A 17666-nucleotide genomic window follows, 5' to 3' on the forward strand; every position below is an offset into this window, starting at 1 on the left:
AAGAGAGCTCTAGATAGAGGTAGAATTTAAAATAAGCCCTAATTTTACTTGTTTTTACTACATGTCGGAAGGATAAGATACCTATATATATTACCGTCGCGAAGGGTCGAAAGATAATCTTTTGATATGTTGTATTAGCCAGCTTAAGTTGTTTATTACCTTGGCTTATCTAATTGGAACTGTGATATAGTGATATTAGTGATATCTACATTTTCGCACATACATATACCTATTTCATCATCGGCGGGTATATAAGAGCAATTATTTATTGGAACTGGTTTCTGGTTTTGCAAAATTGCTTGTTTGTTTTAAGTGGCTCTATTTTAAATCGCCGATAACCTTAAATATTCCTATATGAAACACAGTCATGCACACTACTTTTAGGGCCACTTGCATCATTTCCTAACCCGGGGTTAACCGGTTAAACCTGCGGCCGTAGCACATTTGCATTATTATCACCTGTCACCATGCCTGTCACGTTCTAACAAGTATGTACTTAAGTGCGAAAGGGACAGACATAGTGACAGGCGATAAAAATGGAACCATGCTATGGTGCAAGTGGTGCTTAGATATCTAAATAAACTGCTTAGGGCCCCTTGCACCATCCCACTAACCCGAGGTTAACCGGTTAAATCTTTAACCCAGTGTCAAATTGTACTGGTAACCATGGTAACTACAGGTTTAAGCGGTTAACCCCGGGTTAGTGAATGGTGCAAGTAGCCCTGTTAATAAAATAAACAGCACCCATTCTAATCATAGACACGAGAGGATGAAGTTTTAGAATCCTGGGTAACTATAGTAAACCATAATTATTAAACTGTTCAGCGATTAGAGTAGGTATTAGAGCGATTAGAGCCAAGGTACTCAACAACTTTGCGTATATGGACGCCAGCAATATTAGGCGCCTAAATTGATGCTCCTGTGCCTATTTCCCATTTCTTGCAGAGCGGAAGTGAACGTTCACTTCAGAAGAACCTATAAGGAAGTGTAAGCTGCATATTAATAATATACTTAATTAGAAGTTACTCTGGTACTCTTTCGCCTCTATTTTAACTGCTTTTACACGGAAAGCTCTGTAATATAGCGTTCCTGGGTCAGTTCTTCAATTGCACTGTTATTGAAATCCATTGACGTAATCCCCATCGCCCATTTAGGGCACTAGTGGTGTCTGTCGTTGCGCACGTTGGCGTGGAAACCGGTCTCCCAGTCGGCGACGTAGTCGACGGTGCGCACGGAGCCGTCCGGCTCCACCAGCGAGTACTGACCTGGATAACGAGACACTTATTGACAGGATTGATGACACATTGCGCCGAAGGCGGCAATTTAGAAAGGATCGTGTAAATGTATCTGCCTACGCTTTAAATGTTTTCTGTCATTAATATAAACAAATCATCAATATCATTATCACATTATATCATCACATCTCAATCAGAACATTTAGCGTAGGTAGATGCTTTACAAATTCTGTCGTTAATATAATGTAATCATCAATAGGTATCATTATCACATTTATCACATTATATCATCACATCAATGCTCATTTACCTACTCTTAATAGTAGAAATCGCGATTGACAGGGCACGAGGATCATCGAATAATAATTTCGTTGTAAGTTAAGAACGTAGTAAGTATGACAAACATGCCAACACTTATTTCAGGTGCTACAGGTTGGCTCCAAGTAATGGCCAGATAGATATGGGTGAAATATGAAACCTTCAAAACCTTTCAGTTTATTCTATTTAACACTGAGGGCAGCTTGTCCTGTAACGACTGTCCCCATTATTTTATAAAATAACTACCTTTGACGAATCTCCTTCGTACTATTTCTTCTGGTGCTTCAAGTCGCCAATGTGCGGGATCTCAAGGCATACTCGAACGCGTAGCGAAGGTGCACATTCTGCAACGACCGCCATCGTTATCGTATAACATAACGTTACCCTTGACGACTTCTCCATTGCGCTGTTCCTTTTGGGGCTTGATGTCACCGGTGTGACTTGTTCATGACGTACCTACTTTACCACTGAGCGCGGGTGCACGTCCGGTAACAACCGTCACAGTTATTAGTTAGCACAACCTTAACATAACATAACGTTACCCTTGACGACTTCTCCATTGCGCTGTTCCTTTTGGGGCTTGATGTCACCGGTGTGACTCGTTCATGACGTACCTACTTTACCACTGAGCGCGGGTGCACGTCCGGTAACGACCGTCACAGTTTTTAGTTAGCACAACCTTAACATAACATAACGTTACCCTTGACGACTTCTCCGTCGCGTTGTTCTTTCTGGTGCTTGATGTCACCAGTGTGCGGATCGTTGACGGCGTATTCGAACGCGTAGCGAGGATGCGCGTCCTGCGAAAGATCATTATCATCAGTATTCGTTAAGGTTCCTACCATAAGGGCTAAATTAGTAAAAGCTATAGAAGTTATATTGTCTGTTCTACCTATTTATTGATAGAGCTAGGTACTAATGTTGTTTAAATTATAGGTATTTGGTATTTGTAACTGAGATTGTCACTAATCTTTACCTATTTCTGTGTTCGGTTTTATGGCAAGCTCCGTAATAGGTTTTGGCTACCTACCTAAATACCTACATTCAGAATGTACTACTTTTCGAATTCGGTTCAACGAATAGACAGCACATTATTGATATAAACAGTGTTACATATGTGGATTATGTGGAAATAATCTGATCGGTATATTTGATACTGCAAACAACTTTCAAAATCATTAGGGTTTGGATTGATGGTTTAGGTAAGAACCCTAAATACCGCAAATATGTTGACCATTATTTAGTTGAATAATTTTATGTTATTTCGGTTTGCATCAATTACATAATAAACCAACGTAGGTATTAAATGGCGAAAAAAATGCGATTATGAAAAAACTTGAGTATTGTCCCAAAATTGATGGTAATTGATTGTCAAATTGATCGATTGACAGTTAAAATCGATCTGCAAAACATAGGTAAGTACCTTAATTAATTTAGTACCTACAACCTACAAGAATCATATAGACAAATTAACACTAATTATTGACAATCAACATCCGGCATCATTGCAACGAAGGGCAGACAAACCAATAAAACATATTTAAGATGCGTGAAAAGCGCGAGCGGGGTTAGGCAGGCTTAGTTGGGCCGCCTGCGCATTTCGATCCACAATCCATCTCGCATAATGCCGTGGGAATGCCAGCTAAAGTTTAATCGAGCTTTCGTAAACCACAACCATGCGCTGCAGATTGTTACTTGGGAATCAAATTATCATTTCTGTTTCTTGTTGGTACTAATTGGTTATAAGCCTGATCATACTACCTGACCCACCTGTCACTGAATTGTTCATTAATTGAGAAATAAAAAGGTTAAGTTGCTTAACTGATCGTAACTATGGTGTTGTAAAAAGGGCTAGAATCGGACCAAGCTAAGCTGCATCATGGCATTTGCAATGACAAAGTGTGGCAATGTGATGCAGTGCATGTATAAAGACATTATCTCAATTTCCTTTATTTAATGTCACTAGGTACCTACGTTATAATACTTATACATAATTTGTCTGATTTTTCATTTTCATTCAAAGATTTCAAAAGTAAAGATAGGGCCCCGTTCATATAATTCTGAGCGAACATGTGTGCACCAACGAACTGGCCCACTTCATAGGGCCCGTCTTTACGAAGTACAATATAAGTTATATAAGTCAATGTTTGCTCCACAGATATGCGCACACGTTTAGCACTTAATAGGATTAGTTAAGGTATATTGTAATTTTTTGTCGACAAATTAATTGTCGTCGTTTAATAAGGCTTTGTGTCAGTCATGTAGGTAAGAAAGTTAATTAAGTGTCAACGTCCAAAGTAAAATGTCACGATTAAAAAAGTAGGTACGGAAAAGTACAAAAATCGATAACTTTTTTTAAATGTGAATAAATGTGACTCAGTACGAAAGTCGTCGGATTTACCGGCACAGTTTGTTTGGTTGTTTCACGCAACGTTTATAATAGAATGATAAATATAGTTATAGCAATATTTAGCAAAAGAATAATTATTTTGCTAAAAAGACTGAAGTATGAATTATACTTCACAGAACCATGTAATAACGACTAAACCACGTTTATCAGTATGAAACTTTAATCCGATCATTTAGGATCTCAAGTTCGACTCAAATCTAGGACGGGAAGATCGCCGACTATACATTTGTACACAATACTTACTCTATACATTTGTACAATTTACTAGGTACTTATATCCGATTATTCGATTCTAGTCAATATTAGCAAAGATAGATATAATATAACTCCGTAATAGATGGATACAGTCTAAGGAAAAAACCTGCCTCGAAAATCAAGAAAATTTGATTCTCGATCAGATGGCGCCCCAACCTTTGGCCTACTCTCGTATAGATGGCGTTGACGGTTTCGTTTGTTATTTAACAATTTTAACGCATATCATCGAAATAACATGAGTCAAAATAATACAAAAATAATTAATGCAAATATTGCAAATAAAAAAAATAATTTATCCATATATACCTTTTTTTTACAATGTAAACCTGTATATTTAGTGGTCATAAATACAAAAAAAATACCAAAAAACAAATAAATCCTTAAAGTAAAAATTATAAACTAAATTTAAAAACTACATAAAACTAATACTTATACCTTTTTTGATATTTTTATTTTTAGTTTTAATTGTGTGTCGTGTGTGTGAGTGAATTTACTGTGGCTTCAAAATTTACTATGACAGTACCGCTCTATCCTATTATATCCTCTTTGATATTAGATATAGGTATACCTACTAATTAACGTGTTATGTCTATACACATAAATAAATAATGGACTACTACTTGTGCCATATGTGCCTTTACATATTATATGATATAATTTCATGGTACCTAATGTACCTATCATATGTTTTCTTACATACCTTTACATAAATATTATATAAATACGTATCATGCTATTTAGTAAAACTTGATCATGCTGTTGCGTTTTGGTATCATAAACAAGTCATATTATTGCAAGATATCTACATAGTTCGATATTTGACACTTTTCTACTGTCAATGAAATACATGCCTATCGTATTCATGTATGTTATTGAGAAGCTTTCGTAAGTTGATTTACTACTTAAACCATACCCGATATTTTAGATGAGGTACTTATATGAAGAACAAGTAATTAGACACGGGATATATCTATTAAATCTAAAAGTCACATTGAAAAACAAGTCTTGGGAAGTGTTATATAAAGTTGAAATTCCTAATAAGTTTCCATTGCAGTGGCGACCTTTTTGTTTTAAAGTCACGATATAGACCTGTACCGCTGGCTATATTTTGACCCCTAGGTTATAAAAATATTAAAGTCAATTCTGTTTTCGCTTATGAATACTTTGTTAAGATGTAAATCTTACATTTTGTTTTGTGTCATATATATAATTTGCTTTTCTAGTAATTTGTTATTTTGTGGTAATTATTTTTTATTTTGAATTATTTTGGAGAAAAAAATATTCGATAGAAAACATGTAACTGTGTTGCATTTAGGATAGTTTTTTTAGTGTGAAAACATAGTTTGTGTCAATTACGTCCACTGCAATCTGATACTATGTCATAATATTCTAAATGAGACAAAAAAAAATTAGAGTTAAAAAAAATTACTTAGGTCGAATTTAATCGTTTAAATAGGTCCATTAAATGATTTTGTGTCTTATTAAGGCATAGCTTCATAAGATATTTGATGATTTTGTTGTAACAGGCTGTCACCGTTACAAAAGAATATTAAAGATATTAGAGTTTACATCTTATTAATTTGAAATGCGGGATAAATAAGATGTATGAATTTGTGTCACTTGCATCCACTGCATAAACAAATATTACAAAAATATTATTTGCGTTCAAACGAAGCTAGCGGGCGGTCTGAATGGGCAACGGAGGCCGTGCAGGGTGGGGCCGCGGCGTGACCTTGCCGTACGCAACGCATGTTTACTTCGCCTGTGCGCCAAATTAACGCCACTTATTCAAAGAAGTTACGCAAACAACACAACAACAAGCAACAAGCAAGCAAAGAATGCGTCGAATTATCTTTTACCTATTTAAAACTTATAGATATTGTACAATGTCACCATTATGCAAAAGAACTGTAAGTACATGTTTGATTTGCGAGCGAGCTGGCAACATTGCGCAGGGAAATCTTAAAAATATCGCGTTTACGTGAACGCCACATACATTTGTGACAGTGATAGGGAAAAGGTACCACTAAAGTAAAATTTGGTTATTAATACCGTGACTTTCTTTCATTCTTTGATAAAAAAAAATTGCTATTTATGCAACAAGTGCGGCAATCATCTTTACGCACGTGTATCATACAATGTTTTACTATGCATTGTGCGAGTAAATAAAAAAACATATCATGGCAAATAAGTTTAATTATTACAAGAAGTGTTTTAAATCGACACGAGTTGCGAATTACCTATTCGCACGTGTATCGTACGTTTTACAGTATATATGGCCCTTTAAACTTTCGACATATGCACGGTAAGTGCACTTTTCCGCACTAGTGCGAGAAAGTAGCACCATATGTACTGTAAAAAAAAAATTGAAAACAAAAAGCACTAGTGCGGAAAAGCAGTACTTTCCGCACGATATGGCTCCGTAGGAAACGCACTTTTCGAGCACATGCATTGTAAAAAAAAAATATAGGACTGTATCTCCTAAACCATGCGTCGTAGCGCAAAAATAATAAAATTTACGTTCCCCTTTATGTAACCCAAAAGTAATACATGAAAAATACAATGAAAAAAAGAAACAAAATCTTTATATGGCTGTATTAGCTGTATCTCCTAAATCGTGCATCGTAGCGCAAAAATAATCAAATTTTCGCTCCCCTTTAAGAAGCCCCTAATTAAGATTTAAAAACGCAAAAAAGAAAAAAAAGAGGACAAAATCTTTATAGGGCTGTATCTTCTAAACCGTGCGTCGTAGCGCAAAAATAGATGTTTCGGTCCCGTTTATGTAACCATTAATTTATATTTAAAAAAAAAACGCAATAAAAAAAAAACAAAAAAAAACTTTTTAGGGCTGTATCTCCTAAACCGTCGTAGCGCAAAAATAATCAAATTTTCGTTCCCCTTTATGGAACCCCTAACTAATATACAAAAAACACAATGAAAAAAAAAACAAAAAAAAATCTTTATAGGGCTGCATCTCCTAAATCGTGCATCCGTAGCGCAAACATAATCAATTTTTCGTTCCCCTTTAAGAAACCCTTAATTAATACTTAAAAAAAAACAAAAAAAACAGGAAAAAATCTTTATAGAGCTATATCTCCTAAACCGTGCGTGGTAGCGCAAAAATAATAAAAGTTTCGTTCCCCTTTATGCAACTCATAATTTATATTTAAAAAAAAACTCAAAAAAAATTAAAAAATCATTTTAGGGCTGTATCTCTTAAACCATGCGTCGTAGCGCAAAAATAATAAAAATTTTGTTGCCCTTTATGAAGCCCCAAAGTAATATACTAAAAACACAATGAAAAAAAAAAGAAAAAAAATAACAAAAAAACTTTATAGGGCTGTATCTCCTACACCGTGCATCGTAGCGCAAAAATAATTTAAAAAAAAAGCCTTTAAGAAACCCCTAATTAAGATTGAAAAACGCAAAAAAGAAAAAGAGGAAAAAAATCATTTTAGGGCTGTATCTCCTAAACCGTGCGTCGTAGCGCAAAAATAATAAAATTTTCGTTCCCCTTTACGGAACCCCAAAGTAATATACAAAAAACACAATGAAAAAAAAAACCAAAAAACTTTATAGGGCTGTATCTCCTAAACCGTCGTAGCGCAAAAATAATCAAATTTTCGTTCCCCTTTGTGGAACCCCAAACTAATATACAAAAAACACAATGAAAAAAAAAAACAAAAAAAAAACTTTATAGGGCTGCATCTCCTAAATCGTGCATCGTAGCGCAAAAATAATCAATTTTTCGTTCCCCTTTAAGAAACCCTTAATTAATACTTAAAAAAAAAAAACAAAAAAAAACAGGAAAAAATCTTTATAGAGCTATATTTCCTAAACCGTGCGTGGTAGCGCAAAAATAACAAAACTTTCGTTCCCCTATACGGAACCCCAAAGTAATATACAAAAAACACAATGAAAAAAAAACAACAAAAAAATCTTTATAGGGCTGCATCACAGAATAACTAATAGTACTACCGTACAGAAAATTCACTCCTTCACAAAAGCCAGATTTAGGTATAAAATTATACCTAGACTCGCCGCCTGCAAGCAAAATAGAAACTTATAACCGCGCACGAACCGTGAATCTTCTTTGCGCGCCGCAGTTTTATGACCGAGCTGCGAGTGTCGGCACGGGGTTGTCACTTGACAAGTTTTTGTACCTATACCTACTGATTTATTATTTTTAAGATAAATATGTAGGAATTACAAACGTTGATTCTGTAAACATAAAAATTTTAGCCGGAGATAGTATGTCTGATTCTCACGGAAGTAGGTATGCCACAGAAGTATGTATGTATGTAAACACTTTATTGTACATAAGACAGATTACAAACGCAATAAAAGAACAAAAATATATACAATGTACAAAGGCGGACTTATACCTATAAGGGATCCCTAAAAGTACTTATTCCTTTGAAAATATGTCGGTCAATATAGTCAGGAATTTAAAAAAAAGGTTTTTTCTGCTTCCTTGTTCTTCCGTTTATTCAGACATCCGTAAACAGAACATTATCTTTTATACAGATTAGATCGCGATTTAGGTTTCGAAGCCATTGCGTATTTACAATTTTGCGCGAGCGCCACGTGACACAACTATCGTGCGAGCCGAGCGGCAGCCCACTGCCATACACCGTCCCGGGCGGTGCGCCGGCCAAATATACCTAAACTGCGCAGTGACACCCCCCTGGCTGCATCTCCTAAACCGTACATCGTAGCACAAAAATAATCAAATTTTCGTTCCCCTTAAGAAACCCTTAATTAAAACTTTAAAAAAACCAGGAAAAAAACTTTATAGAGCTATTATAGCTATATACCTATATATAGATATAATATCTCCTAAACCGTGCGTGGTGGCGCAAAAATAATAAAATTTTCGTTCCCCTTTATGCAACCCATAATTTATATTAAAAAAAAACGCAAAAAAATTAAAACATTATAGGGCTGTATCTCTTAAACCATGCGTCGTAGCGCAAAAATAATTAAAAAAAAACCCTTTAAGAAACCCGTAATTAATACTTAAAAAAAAACAAAAAAAAACAAGAAAAAAACTTTATAGAGCTGTATCTCCTAAACCGTGCGTGGTACCGCAAAAACAATAAAATTTTCGTTCCCCTTCATGCAACCCATAATTTATATTTAAAAAAACGCAAAATTTTAAAAAATATCTTTATAGGGCTGTATCTCCTAAACCATGCGTCGTAGCGCAAAAATAATAAAATTTTCGTTCCCCTTTATGAAGCCCCAAAATAATATACAAAAACACAAGAAAAAAAAAAAGAAAAAAATAATAACAAAAAAACTTTATAGGGCTGTATCTCCTAAACCGTGCATCGTAGCGCAAAAATAATCAATATCCGTTCCCCTTTAAGAAGCCCCTAATTAAGATTTAAAAACGCAAAAAAGAAAAAGAGAAAAAAAAAAGAAAAAAATAATAACAAAAAACTTTATAGGGCTGTATCTCCTAAACCGTGCATCGTAGCGCAAAAATAATCAATATCCGTTCCCCTTTAAGAAGCCCCTAATTAAGATTTAAAAACGCAAAAAAGAAAAAGAGAAAAAAATCATTTTAGGGCTGTATCTCCTAAACCGTGTGTCGTAGCGCAAAAATAATAAAATTTTCGTTCCCTTTTATGAAACCCCAAAGTAATAACAAAAAACGCAATGACAAAAAAAAGAAAAAAAAAACAACAAAAAAAACTTTAGGGATGTATCTCCTAAACCGTGCATGGTAGCGAAAAATAATCAAACCATTAATTTATACAAAAAAAAACGCAAAAAAAGTGATTTTTTTTATAGGGCTTGATCTCCTAAACCATTCGTCGTAGCGCAAAAATAATTAAATTTTCGTTCTCCTTTATGAAACCCCAAAGTAATATACAAAAAACACAATGTAAAAAAGAAAAAAAGAAAAAAACAATAAAAAAATCTTTATAGGGCTGTATCTCCTAAACCGTGCGTCGTAGCGCAAAAATAATCAAATTTTCTTTCCTCTTTATTCAACCCTTAATTTATATTTAAAAAAAAAACGCTTTCACTAAACTGCTGTAACTCGGAAACTTAGAATCCACAAAGGGGACTTTACTAAATTATGACACATATTAAAGCCTGACCAGTAATATATGATCATTGTCAAGAGGGCGCTGTTCATTCTCATGTATAGGGTGACAGTTCAGTATAGTATGAAAAAATATTGTATTTAATGAACATCATCATCATTGTAATTAATGTTGCTTGCCACGCTTAAACATAACAAAAATCACAATACATTGCGTCTTAAAATAAACTTAAAAAGTCTACTAAAAATCGAAACAAAAGTAATTTTTAAGTCGCTGATGTGACATTCTCAATCAAAAGGTAGGTACCACTTTGTCGTTACCATAAAGACGAAATTTGATTATATCTTTATACAAATAACCTGTCAGAGAAAGTGGTACCTTTTGATTAGGAACGTCACAAATGTTGGTCAGTATGAGGAGTGCAGCCTACAGTTTATTTTTAATTATATTTATATACCTACTACGGTAAGATTGATAAGACAATGTAATTATGCCTCCGAATGAAATAAATACACTGTATCGCAAAACTAAGTGGCGAGACAGCTCATAATGCCATCTCTTTCACTCTTGGTTGGTCTAACAAGGGTAAAGGAGATAGTATTAAGATCTCAGTCGCAAGCTGATATTGCGGCAAGTATAATAAGCACCCCACCCGCGTAGGTACCCTTCCCCGCGCACGCCCTTCTTGCTCAATTGAGTTTTATTTTGCCAGATAGTAAAAAACCGTGGATCAAAATGACCCAAATTATGAATGATGTCTCAATGTGGTATTATAATATTGTAGACGTAAACTTAATAATATGAATTTTTTTTTGTGGCAGATACAGGGTGTTAATTAGAAAAAATTTTTTTTTAAATAAAAGCGGTGGATGAATTTGACACAGATTTGTTTGAATAACATATGTTCTGTAAAGTACAACACTTCACTTACCGACTCTAATATTTTTTTAGGCGTTTTAGGATCAATATTAGGTATTTATTAAATGCCATTATACCCGTGGATGAAAATGACACAAAATGCGTGTGTACGTCGGAAGCCACTTTGCCTTTACAGGGAAACAAAGAATTTCGTCTCGAATATTTTTTTTACAGAATGCTGATTGAAAAAAGAAATACCTAAATTTCTACCTAAGCAAATACCTAGGATGACACAAAATATTATTTTTAGGTTTAGTATATGGTCTGGAAACTATATATAAAAAATAAGCAACATTAATATTCTTATAACCTCAGAAGTTATTGGTACAGGTCTAATAGATGTTTTGCTGTTGTGATGCAACCCGAACTTGAGCTAGTTGATGTCTTTTGTGTGACGAAAAAAAAAAGCACTGCAAAGCTCGTTCTTTGACCTTTGTAAAGCACAGATGTTTTACAAATAGGGTACACATATTATGGTGAGGTGTGTAACTTAACCTAGGTGTATTTCTCTAGGATAATGTTCAAAGTACAATCTTAAAACTTGAACGACAACAGATTTTTCTTCAGGATTGACTAGGAAAACTTAAAAAATTAAAAATTTATGAGTTAGGTTTGCCTACGTTACGTTTTCTACGTTTCAAAATATTTTCTGAAATAAATATTTTTTTAAGCAAGTTAGGTAGGTAACAATCGGAAATATTGGAATTGCATAAGCGAACTCCCACATGGTCTCACGATTAAGTACCTACTTACAAAAACCGCATTACGCATAAGCGGGATTGTAACGAGAACTGCCTTTTTGTCTCGACTTTTATAGTCGAAATAAAATTCACAGCAAGTATGTTGTTTGTACTTTGCATCAAGCGGCCAGTCCTAATTCAAAAATGGAATAAGTTTCTGTCAACTTAAAGCCTAACTTAGGGCCAGTTGCACCCACCACAAATAACAGACTGATCAACGTCAAGCAGCAGAGAACTATGAAACTTCCCATACAATAAAATTTAGCGAACGCTATAACGGTGACAGACGGTTTGGTGCAACCCGACCTAAGTCTTTTGCGAGTACAAAGTTTTTGTGAGATTCGTCGGAACGATCTCAACACGGTATTTAACTGAAGAATATTAGGTTGAGTTTTTTGAGAATCCGTAACATTGCATCGGTACCTTGTGTCGTATTTACATGTCACAAGTCAACTCAAGTTTCTAAGATGACAATAGTTATTTGTGCAACAAGAGAGGAAATTTGGTTTTTCTTGCGAGTGTTTATTTTGAGTCCCGAGAAAGTTAAAGACTCTAAGTTAGAATCTTGAGCCTAGCGAGGTACTCAAAAACACGAGATGTAAAATAACTTTGCTCTCGTGTTGCACACATAATTTTTCACCTCAGTAGATTTCGAATTACACGGAATAATACAGACAAAAAAAAAGTATGAAGTGGCAGTTCATGGCCTTCACTAAATTAAAAAGCTACTTTGTTTCACTCCCTGGAGTGAGGAAAGTAGGCTTGTTCGAGCTGCTGAGGTGAAAATAACTACCATCCATTAGCAAAATTAGACAGTTCACAGACTTTTCACAAGAGTCGTCGATATGGTCGTCATGTCACGGACTGTTATTAAACAAGTTGAATTTTCACTTGAGATTGTTTACGTTTACGGAACATCGGTTTTATGCACCACGCACGTTAAAAAACATGAATTTAGTTTAAAGCAACGACGAACGGTTTCGAAATATTAATTTTGTCACATCAGTGGATCATCAACTACCATGGATCGTAATCTTTAATTTTGATGTTTCGTTTCGACATAGCGTCTTTTATCCATTTAGTTAATTGATGCAGGCACTAACTTATTAAAAGAGTTACTATTTTGATTTGATGCTGTCACTTGATTTAATGAAAGTGATAATCATAAAGGAAACACTAGAGAAACAATATGAACACAGTGGTTGACTGGTAGAGAATGCCCCAAGGCATTAAGTCCGCCTTTTGTACTTTTTACTTGTTCTTGTGCAATAAAGTTTGAAATACATAAATAACACTGAACAATGAGATATAAATTTGAATCGTGACATATTTATTGAAATAAAGATCGATGTACGCTTGCAGTGCATTGTGTGCTGATTTAAACCTTGCGAGGCGGAGCTTGATCGATTGAAGAATTAACAATAATAAACCAAAATGTAATTTTATTTCGGTGTTGAGTAGAACGAATGACATGATCGATTAATCGATTAGGTATAATATCATATTATTAGTTTGTTTCTTTGGAATAATTGAATATGTATCCACTTATGTGGGTACCTAGCCCTACTGGTATGGTTCGAGTTTAAGGCAAACAACTGGTGGTATTCTTTGCCCAGACATAGTAATTATTCAAATTCAGAAAAAAATACCGAATAAAGAGAAAACGAGTAGGTATTGCTTTCTGCTTACACGGGTAGCTTGGAATGTTTAACCGTGATTTGTGGCTAAACAATAACCGAGACGACACTTCAACAAGTTCAGACAATGTACCAAATTGGGTAACTAGACCATTTGAAGCTCCACCGTAGATAATGATGATAACTTTTAACGCATATTAATTTTGTAGAACAAACAGCGTGACTTACATTATTAAGAGGCAAAAGTAAATCAGCTAGGTCCTCTGTAGGTACATTTCACAATTTGCTACCGTTGCGGTACGGGGTAATTGGTCAAGATTTTGACGTGCGTAAAACTCGTCCTGGGAGTCAAATGAAGTCGATCAAATCTGTTACGTCACCTATTAGCCGGGATATGAAGTAATATCATGTGTACTGTAATCCGGGACGCGGTGATTAGGTGCATTTTGTACCGTGTAACATTTTTTAGTTTTAAGACCTCTGTAACCCATATTGACAAATAAATTATCAATCAATCATAAGATGCCTAATTATTGATAAGTGGCAGATTAACCGGTGAAGGAAACTTGGCTAATCGGAGAGATCTACATGATATTATTGCAAACACTTCGACAACGACAAATAACAGCGATTATTGATGGTTATTTTTTTAGTGACAGACGTTTCGATTATGCGTAAATTGAAGTTGTAAGAAGTTCTTATGTACTTAGTAAATATTTCCGCGTTGAAGTTATCTATATATATTTAATAATTTCACGGTTTACACATGTTATGCATGCATAGCATGTCGCGCGAGTGACTAAAACAAGTGAGCCTAAACCGTGAAATTATTTAATGTTAGTATGTCTCATAACAGTTTAAATTCGGTTATCTATATATATTTATTAAAGCGATAGCGCAGAGCCAAAAAGATTAAAAGGTACGAGAAATTAACTTCAATAATTTTTCGAGGATTTAAACCCGTGGAAACTATCTTTTTACTTCAAAAATAGATTTTTTTAAATTAGGACTGTACATCAGTGCATAAAAACTATGGATGAAACTCCTAATAAAAATGAATGTCTATCTACGAAATAAGGAAAAATTGGAAGAACTTACATAATTCTGCAGGAAGTCCGTGTGAACATTTTTGACATGAGCGATCCTCGCTGGAGCGGCCACGGCGATGTTGTGGTTGATGGCCACCGGCGCCGCGGCGTACTGCGCGATGCTCCCGCCGCCGGAGTGATGGCTGATAGAGGACGTGGAGTACGCCACTGATTGACCCGCGTGCTGGGAGATGACTGGAGCAGCAAACTGGGTTACTGCAGGCGCGACATGGGCAACTGCTGGTACAGCGTACTGGGATACAGCAGGGGCGAGCTGAGCAGACTGGTATTGAGCTATCACTGGCGCTCGGTATTGCGAGGCCACCGGCGCGACGGGCGTCAATCTAGAAATCGGGGCAGCTCTATACTGAGATACAGCAGGTTGCGCTACCGTGTATCGTGACGGCTCAAAAAGTTGGGGAGTCTGTTGTCTCAGGGCGGGCGATGTCGCGTACCCAGCAGATGGAGCCGCATACACCTGCGCCACGACTGGGCTACCCGTTTCCTCCGAACTGTAAGCTGCTGCTGACCCGGCAGCGTAAGACGCCTGTTGCGACACCAAGTTCTGAGACAAAAAGTTATTTTTGGGCGCAGCCAATGTAAATCTGGCAATCAGCGGAGCTGCTGTCACTTTGGCAATGATGGGCGCCTGGGCATACGTTGCGAGAGGTGTCACGGTTTTCCCAGAAGAGGCTGCTGCAGATAAGCCGGCGGAGGTGGCGTAGCCGTGAAATTCTCTCTGGGCTGAGTACGCAGGAGCAGCATTTGCGTGTGAAATCAGTGATGAGGTTTGGAATGTCGGTGTAAGTTGCGGTTGAATGGGTGCTGATACTTGATAAGCTGCTCCTGCTTGATATCCTGCTGCGGCTTGGTATGCAGCTCCCGCTTGATAGCTGCTAGATCCAGAATACTGATACGCAGGGGCTGAGAGCACTTGTTGCGATACTGCAGGACCAGCCACTTTTACTCCCGAGGTGGTGAGCTGAACGGCTGGTGGTAGATACGAGTATCCGGGACCGGAGCCCGTGTGGCCGTTGTCACAGTTCGGAGCGGCTTGCAATTGGCTCAAGTGGTAGTTAAGATCCGGATCGTGATACGCGCACACACTCGTAAGCGTCAACGCGACCGCCAATATTACCTGCAATAAAAATAAAAATCGCTTGAAGGGACAAAGGAAACACTTAATGTGTGTCAACTGTTCTGCATTCAGGACTGGGTCATTATGGTTTTTGGCAGTATTCAATTTAAAAGGGCTAGCTATAAAATAATATATTATTTTGAAATCCAGCTTACCGTATTCATTTTCGTTTTTTTTTATCTCAGTGGTAAAATTTACCTGAAGTCTATATCATACAAATTTTGTATCTCATAAAAAATTAGTTGATTCCGCCAAAAATATTGATGTATTAGCCAAAGTTGAGCGTGAGCCGAAATGAGAGCAAAGTGAGTCGGCATAGACTTATATAGCGATCTCATATGTGTAAGAACGGGTCATACTTTTTCACGTTCGCTTGCGCCGGTGGGCGCGGCCGCGCGCGCGGTGTGCGGCGACCGCCGACCTAGCACAACACACAAGCGCGCAGCCCGACTGAGCTCGAACACCGGTCATAGTTCAACAAAGTCCTTCAATAAACTTTAAGTACGTCCTTTGTCATCATTATCGAGGCATGGATTTGCAATTTGCTTAATTAAATCATTGTACTTGTTAACAATCAATTTGTTTTATAAGTACATAATAATAAAACTGACTATGTATTATTTACAAACTACAAGCAACATTTCGTACCCAAAGGGTAAAAACGGGACCCTATTACTAAGACTCCGCTGTCCGTCTGTCCGTCTATCCATCTGTCCGTCTGTATGTCTGTCACCAGGCTGTACCTCATGAACCGTGATAGCTAGACAGTTGAAATTTTCACAAATTATGTATTTCTGTTGCCGCTATAACAACAACGGTGCGCGAATCCGACTCGCACATGGCCGGTTTTTTCAAACGGCCAGATGGTCTACTTTCCTCTTTCGGTCGAAATCGGTCTGTCAGTTGTTCGGAACTGTCAAATTTTTGTTCTAACTGACAGGCCGATATAGTCCGGCGCAGCGGACTGACAGTCAGTGGGCTCCCTTAAAGACACTTTCGTGTTACGATGAGGGTGGTCAAGTGAAGTCGTGCTTGGCTTGGTCCTACCACCTCGCCTTATTTCTGTATCGACACGCACTGCTTTGCATATATACCTAAGTATCTATATTATTCGTGCCAAAGCGCATTCGGCATATAATAAACCTAATAATAACATTTAACGTGGATTATGAAAACTAGGTTTATTACCTACGATTTAAGAACATATGAGTAGAATGCAATGCGTGCGACATTTATAGTTCGCAGGTATAATGAAGTGACTTTATATTACGTTTGCAAATACGGGTGCGGAGAATTTAATACGCTCACATTATCCTAATCCCCTTTGATTAGACATTAATGCGGACTGATTTGTGTATACATTAATTATAACCACCAACCTACATATTTTAAGTTGCATTACACTTAAATTGATGTAGGTGTCATGCTGTTAAAAAGTTTAAATGTGTTTTTATTCTTAATGTGATTCATTATTTTTTAAAGTGTAATTTCTGGTAATCATTATTATATATTTCTTGTTTAGCATTATAAGACCAGGATTAGGCCCACACTATATACTGCATGTACATTTCACATGCAAGTTGTCAATTGTGCAATGCAGTTGAGATCAATCAGTCAATAACGAGTTGACAAGAGCAGTAGGTTCAGATCAGGCCTCAGTTCATCACCATTCAATTAGGCTAGAAATTTTAAAATTGGTAAGTAAGGTACCAGTCCACACGCGACCACATTGAATTTAATTGAAATAGGAACGAAATTACAAATTTTATTGCTAATCGTAGAATAAGGAACATGAGCATCAGTGAGCACAAATATGCGGGACTTCTTCTTCTTCTTCCTCGCGTTATCCCGACATTTTTGCCACGGCT

The 17666-nt window shown here is 36.5% G+C and overlaps 3 protein-coding genes across 3 annotated transcripts in view; 1 reads left to right on the top strand and 2 right to left on the bottom strand.

Annotated features, from left to right (window-relative positions):
• Positions 1–17666, bottom strand: part of LOC134743136 (adult-specific cuticular protein ACP-20-like) — a 294612-nt gene that overhangs the window by 250428 nt on the left and 26518 nt on the right. The gene's annotated exons all lie outside the window — the stretch shown is intronic.
• Positions 1–17666, top strand: part of LOC134743119 (cuticle protein 7-like) — a 44197-nt gene that overhangs the window by 5564 nt on the left and 20967 nt on the right. The gene's annotated exons all lie outside the window — the stretch shown is intronic.
• On the bottom strand, positions 1096–16279 carry LOC134743096 (zinc finger RNA-binding protein-like). The gene is made up of 4 exons (XM_063676417.1): positions 15954–16279; positions 14671–15798; positions 2254–2353; positions 1096–1265 (listed from the first exon to the last, which is right to left on the bottom strand). The coding sequence occupies exons 1-4, from the start codon at positions 15960–15962 to the stop codon at positions 1159–1161; spliced, it is 1344 nt and encodes a 447-aa protein (XP_063532487.1). The 5' UTR covers positions 15963–16279; the 3' UTR covers positions 1096–1158.

The sequence above is a fragment of the Cydia strobilella genome, chromosome 7, assembly GCF_947568885.1.
Source record: "Cydia strobilella chromosome 7, ilCydStro3.1, whole genome shotgun sequence".
Classification (NCBI taxonomy): Eukaryota; Metazoa; Arthropoda; class Insecta; order Lepidoptera; family Tortricidae; genus Cydia; species Cydia strobilella.